The 7,534-nt window shown below is 28.9% G+C and overlaps 1 protein-coding gene across 1 annotated transcript in view; it reads right to left on the bottom strand.

Moving 5' to 3' along the window:
- The window catches only part of LOC106464870 (1-phosphatidylinositol 4,5-bisphosphate phosphodiesterase classes I and II-like), a gene marked incomplete at its 3' end in the record, with an annotated part of 131,736 nt that extends 124,999 nt beyond the window's left edge, over positions 1 to 6,737 (bottom strand). Inside the window, exon 1 of the mRNA XM_013925029.2 lies at positions 6,491 to 6,737. Within this exon, the coding sequence (XP_013780483.2) occupies positions 6,491 to 6,589 (99 nt within the window). The remainder of the gene's footprint in view (positions 1 to 6,490) is intronic.
- Between the last annotated feature and the right edge of the window lie 797 nt (positions 6,738 to 7,534).

Below are 7,534 nucleotides of genomic sequence, written 5' to 3' on the forward strand. Positions count from 1 at the left end.
TTTTATTGATACTATACTAGACAAAGAAATTAACTAAATTACAATTGTTATTACTTAAATTTAGTCTAGTGGTGCCATTACAGTCTTGATTAACCATAAAGATATATATATATATATATAAAAAGTCTTCCTTTGTAATCTATCTGTTTTTATATTCACAACTTCTAAAATTGTAATCACTATTGAAGGAATGGGGTGAATTCTAATATGTTCTAATTCAACTGAATTCACCATATTATTTTTACTCTGAGACCTATGCAGATTCATGCTAATATGCAGAGGATTAGATGTTTCTCCCACATATTGCATATTACACATACCACATGTTAATAAATAAATTATGTTTCCGATTTTACAAAAGGAATAACTAACTGACTGGATGAAAAGAACTATGAGAAGGGCATGTGAGGCATCGTTTACTATCACATTTTATAAGATTTGTAGCCATAAGAATAAACTAGTATACAGCTAGCTAGGCTGAATATAGTTGACACATGATGGATAGTGTCCATAAAATACAGAAAGCAAAATGATATGGGCATGTGTACAAATTAATACAGCAATGCACAACATTCATTAACATTAATCATATAATTATGAGAAGAGAAAAAAAGATTACATCATAAGGAAGAACAGCATAAATTTAACACAGCATATCCAAATTTTAGATGAAAAATAATTAATTATCATATCACATAGAAAAAGAAACAAAGCAGCTACAAAACAGACATGTACCACCTGGGCACACCATAAGGTGGGTAGTTATGCAATGAAGTGAAATGGAAAATTTCCAATAGTAGTGGCAATATGTGTGTGTGTGTTGTGTGTGCATTGAGCAAAGGAAAATGTTCATGCTTCTATAAAACAAAAACCCAATGAAATCATAATGTTAATAACTGTATATTGTGACATCTGCAAACATGACTTGCTTAAACATCTCACTTACCACTAAGCTTGTTACAAGAAAAAGCTTCACCTGATATTCTGTGTGTGTGTGTGATAGTTATTTAAACACCAAACAACTCACCAATCACATTGATCATAGAGTAGGTTTGAAAGTAGAGAAGGTAGTTAGAAACAGAAATCTTTGTACACAAAAAAATGTTTTTATTATTACATCTGTATAAATCATCCCAGAGAAATAATTTGTTTTGCAACAGCCATTTCATCCACAATTGCTCTTTACATTTGCTACACGATTAGTAAGAAAGTAAGGAGCTACAGCTTCTGTTAGACTATGGTTTTGGAATCATTTGCTCAAATACTTAATTATAGTAGTATACTATCAAAATATTCAATGAAATATTTTTATTTGTGAAACCCTTAAAACATTTTGATAAGCAAAATATAAAATACAACATTGAAAACTAATGTCATACAAAAAGCCCACATCTAGATTTCCAACGTTTGTAAATGTAACCCCTACTTTCAAATGTCTGAAGAAAACCTAATTTAAGATTTTCAATATTCATTGTTTCCCTAATCAACTGTAATGTATACATCACAGTTCTACATCTTACTTGTCAGTTGAAGTTTTACAAACTAGAATGAAACTTTCTTATCTGTTTGAGTTGGTCATTTAAAAGAACAACAAATGATTCAGGTTTATCAGTTTTGATAAAAGAGTTCAAGCAGGTTGACTATATAAAGTGTAAGATAAAGAATAACTAAGCATCAGTAAACCCTTGAACACCAGTATACATGTATACACTGAAAAACAATGCAAGTTTTGTATTTGGAGAAATTGTTTAAAAAGAATCTTTCATTTCTTTGATGTATTCTGACACCTTCAAGTTCTTTCAAAGTATTACTGAACAGGTTTATGAAAGAGTAAATTTTAATTTTGATACAATGAGAGGGTTTGATGTTAGAAGTAGGAATGCAAACTTTGTGAGGATGGCTGATCTGATACCTTATTTTTCTAAATTACCCTATAAAGTGGACACTTATTCAATAAAAACAAAACAAACCTGTAATTGGAAATATGTAAATTCTGATTAAGTTAAAAGTAGTTATAATATAAAGTGTCTCTAAAGAAGAATAAAGAAAACCTTATTTTATGCACATATATTCCTAAACTTAAATTCATACTGACTGATTGTTTTTCACAGTTAAACTATGTTATACTATTACCTATTCATTTAACACTATTAAGTATACAGTGTTAATAATACACACAATTTAATATGTACTTTCATATATATTATGATATCTGATAACCTTCTATCACCTTAGAAATTTATGTGATGTATTGGAGGAATCAATGCCCAGCTTTCTGTTACCTTGTAAGTATATGCAATGTATTGGAGGAGCAATGCCTAACCTTCCATTGCCTTTGAACTGTATGTTAGTTAGTTTTCTCAGTACAGAGATACTTCTTACAAATATCAGCCTGATTACAGAACACTCTTCATCCCCTCAATGTTTTCAATTTATTATATGAAAATTAAAATTCTAGGTGAAATTGGAGAAACTTATAGCTTTGTGCTTTAATCCCAACAAGAAAATCATATGATTTCAAACTTTAATATTCATTTGTAAGTGGAAAATTTTATAAGCAACTGATATTGAAAATTAATTACCTAGTAAATTCTGACTGAGATACCTCAAGTTCAAAAGTACAGTCCATCTTCTGAAACTAGTGACTAACACTCTAACCTACCTTTCTATATCTTGCAGAATCACAAGCAATACTCACTGGTGACCAAATCCAAATAATATGAATAAAATATGTCTGTGATGGTATGATTTACACATACTACTTACTCCATAATGTCTTGAAAATTCTCATAGCATTTTATTTACTACTTCAGATATTTTTCTATTAAATACAAAATAAACTCATTCTATGCTTTAATCAATTCCTTTACTGTCTTTCTTTTATATGTACTTTCTACTGTAATCTATGAATAACAAATTGAAAGTTTATTATTTTTAATTTCTTAACTTAAATTACAAAACAATAACCTGAATTGAACATATGTAATTTTTTTCAGTAAAAGATAATTTTACACACAAAGATGAGAAGCAATTATGACCTAAAACAATATATAACAATATTATTAAAGGTACAGAATAGAAGAAAAAAGACCAATTAAAAAATACCTATTTTCTTATTTTATTGATTTCAAAAACCATTTTTTCTATCTGATATTGTATAAATTTATCAAATAATATTTAAGCAGTATTTAACACAATATGATTGACTTATGGAATGAGTTGCTAACTGACAGTAGAGAAAGCCAACACTTTACAAGAGTATAAGTGGAGAATTGATGATTTTATGAAAGTTTAAACATTTACTTTTTTCAAGGACGAGCAAGCAAGGACAGCCTTAAAGAACCACATGGTCTCTTATGTTAAAGTAGTAAATCATCAATAATATATGCATGACTATATTACTCAAAAAACAACAAAACATAATGAAGTCAACAGTCAAAAAAAAAAATCAAAAGGTTCACAATTAAACAAGTAGTCTTAATGGGATTAATACATATATCCATAATAAATCACTACCTATATGTAATAATCTTCTAGATCTAACAGTATTATCCACATGGGTAATTGAAATATAATTACTTTCTTCATAGTAAACTTTGGGGAAAGGATATATGCTAAATCAATTAGATAAGAAGTGTGCAACTTGAATTATATACAATGATTTAAATTATTCTTCATATTCATGAAATTCACATTCATTAATTGTTTTAAAAACTTGAACTCCAAACTTTAATTTTATCATCATTTATAACATTTCCCACAAATCCAATATGTCATATTTATTTGGGGTAATCACATTTTTATTAGTTTCTTTCTAACCAAGTTCAATTACAAGTTAACTGCAGATGTTTTTTGTTGTTGTTTTTGTTGTTTTAACTGGTCCATTGCAACTTGCAATCACAATGGACATATTAAAAGGAATGTGGAAAAATGGGAAAAAAAAACCTGTAGTTAACTTGTTTTAATAATAATTTTTAGGCTTACTAGTTTCTAATATTTCACTGGCTTTTGACATTTAAATAACAACATGTTTATTCTTGTCTAAAAAGATAAATTGAAATACATCCAAATAAAAGAAATAAGTAATTCCAATTTCAATTTACTTCTAACAAAATATCACTAACTTTGCATAGTACCTCATGCCTTTATAAAAAAAATCAATAAAAATTCAACAACCACAAATGGTACAAGTATCATACCTAAACTCTCAGTTCTATCAACACACAGCTGTCACACACAATATTCACATGTTTACTTTGAATCTGAAACGCACTTCAGCAAGCATCACTTTTGTTTTCTCATGCTTGAATTAACAAGACAATTATATACATACTAAATGAAATGTCCTGGCTCTTATTTCTTTATATAGTTATTGTTCGGTACAGATATATTAAAAAATATTTTTATGAAAATGGAAAAAGCAATGATGATTTTTTACTATTTAAACGGTCTTTTGTGGCTTGATCAATGATTTTTTTCATAACAAAAACTTTGAAGAACACTAATGTGCAGATACCACAGCTCTTCAATAAGTTAGCAAACTGTTAAATATACCTATAGATTATAGAATTATTTTACAAATATGCCAAGTACAGAATAAGAACTTATCATTCCATCATATAATTCTAAAACTCAAACAGGTTATCTGCATCTGCCAATGTTGTTTTTGGAAAAATAATGGTGCAAAATGAACACAGGGGTATCATAGATCTCATATACAATCTAGAAAAATTCATTTCCAACCTCTGTTATTACCATTTGGTCTAGTATGCATTTCAGTTAGAAAAAAACAACAGATTATTATTATTATTGGATGAGAAACAATATATAGGTACAGATAACATTTAAAGAGGATACAGATATAAGTTTTACTTTATGCATAAGTAACTTTCTCTTGCATTTAGTGATATTTGGAATGGGTACTTATATGAATATACATAGTGTTAAAATGTGCAAGAGATCAACTAAAAATCTTAATGACTTCAATAAAGTTTTAACGCCTGTTATTTTTATTTTTGTCTATAACAATTCTGTTATAAGTCAAATGCTAGAATGCTGTCAAATATTAGTTAGTTAACAGTAATTCAGTCTCAAAAATCTCAACAAATACTGAAAAACCAACTTTAATGATACTGCATATTGCTTACATTTCTACTTCAATCTAAAGAACTTAATAACTAAACTCCAAATGTATAGAATATCATACAGTTAATTAAGTTTTAAACAGGTATAACCTTTCATACTGATTAATTACTTGATATCAAAGTTAGAGCCAACAAAAACTATTGAAACATAATTAATCGATCTCTTCTAAACAAAGATTATATAACTCAAAACAAATGAATTGCAGATTATGTTATTAGAAACAAAATCACTTCTAAGCCCTTCTTAGAAGCCAAAATGTCACTTCTTGTAAGAAACCAAAATCATACAATAATTAGAAGTTTCACTATGGCAACATAATTTATAAACAATGTGAAAACTATCTTTCCTAGTTCATTGGAGTTTTACAATAAAGTAATCAGTTTATAAAATATGATTTCTAAATACAAAATATATATATTTTAAAAACACAAGCAGTATACAATATAAATAGTTTATAAACAAAGTTTTAACGTAACATATAGACAACAAGGAGCCATTTAATTATCTAGTCTTTCAAAGCTGTGCATCCATGCCCACTCTTGAATCTACTACAAATTACTCCCCCCCCCTTTATTTGTTGGTAAATTGTTAATTCCTCTCCTGAATTTTTATAAAATGCCAGCCGCTACTACTGGTATATTATAGCAATGAACTTACAGTGAAAACAAATTTATATTAATGATTTATTTGTATACTACAAAACAATTCTTTTCCAGTATTTTTCTTCCCTCATAACCTTCCTACCCTAAATTTGTAGAAATAGGTCGTACATATAGAAAGATATCTGCATCATTGCCTAGTTTGATGTTTATGGATGCGCCAAGAATCTTAATATTTAATTACATTCTTTGAAAAATAAAATAGTTTCATTATTTAGAAATATACTAAACAGGCCTAAAACACTGCATTTTTAATAATGTTTAATTAATTGTAATTTTAATCTATGTTCACTATAGTCTATAGCTATTCCAATTTTCAGATTGAGTGATAATCATATTGATAATTTTTCTGCTAAAGACACGCAGTTATATATTTGAATTAATTCCTAACTATATAAAAAAAATTAAACAATTTAAAAATAAAGCCCATTTTTAATGCAAAAAGAAGAGATAAACAAACCGCAACTACTTGCAGTAAGCCGAGTATAAAATGTATACAGTTTCATAATTGTACTTAAAAGTTAAAGAATCAGAAACGCATTCCATAACGCTCAGTCACGTTGAACATGAGAATTACCTAAAGGTTAAATACAACAAAATCTATAACTTATTTAATGTAATATTATGATAACTTAAATAAAACTTGTATTGTTGCAAGTCTAACCATGCTTATTGGGTCTACTCACATCATCCCATTTCACGAATTTGTTCCCATCTTGTAGGTTTTGGGGCACACTTATGGGTTTCAGCTGTACCACGTGAACACCAGATTTAGCACCAGCCATAACTCCACATTGGATATGGACAGTTTTTTAAAAGTAAACTTAAGTCTAGAGAAAATAGTTTCATGAAAAACGAAGACACCGCATAGTACAACATACACTTTCAGTCTCTACGCACAACAAGCGTTCACACTAACAAATCAAGACACTTCCAAGCTACACAACAGTACTATAAGAAAAATCGAAAATACAATTTTACTCCCTAGGTGGCAATACTATCGAGTACACTACGTCAATTTTTTTTTATTATTATTTGAGAGTTATGGGGGCGCCATCAGCAGATGATATGCCCCCAAATTCCCTGATCTGACTTAGTTGAACTAGATACCTTCAGTTAGTAGTTACATATATACAATTTATTTATTTTTTATCCTTTTTTTTTTGGTTTTTTGTTGTAGTTAATTATGTTACACTAAAAATCCTACAATGTCAAGTTACTGGAAGAAAACATATGGAAAAAGTTTACATAGTTAGTTCTTCTCGACTGGGAGCGACTCCTGCTGTTGGAGACAAGGATAAAAGAAGTAGCCCTATTAGTAAAAAGAAAAGGACATTAAATTTGTATGTTATTTGTTATAACGAAGTTATATATTTCGGGATAGAGACAATTCGTAGTTAATAGAGAGAGGTAGGTAAAAGGGACTTTTATGTTACCCATCTGTTGTTTTATGTCTGCTCGATCTCTTTGGTAATATGTACAGTCCATGAAAGCGTGTTCTGGGTCTTCAAACTTTGAACAATGGCTGCATTCACCATTTGGGGGTACTTTTATTTGGTACAGATGTCAATTTAGACCTGTGAAATTAAACCGGAGGCGTGTAATAATAACTTCTTGATGTCTGTTAGTACATTCATACTTGATGTGAGAAAAAACAATAGGAACAATTTTCTTGTAGATATTGGAATGTTGCACGGAATTCCATCTACGCTGCCAGGAATCTAAAATGA

The sequence above is a fragment of the Limulus polyphemus genome, unplaced genomic scaffold (genome assembly GCF_000517525.1).
Source record: "Limulus polyphemus unplaced genomic scaffold, Limulus_polyphemus-2.1.2 Scaffold1766, whole genome shotgun sequence".
Taxonomy (NCBI): domain Eukaryota; kingdom Metazoa; phylum Arthropoda; class Merostomata; order Xiphosura; family Limulidae; genus Limulus; species Limulus polyphemus.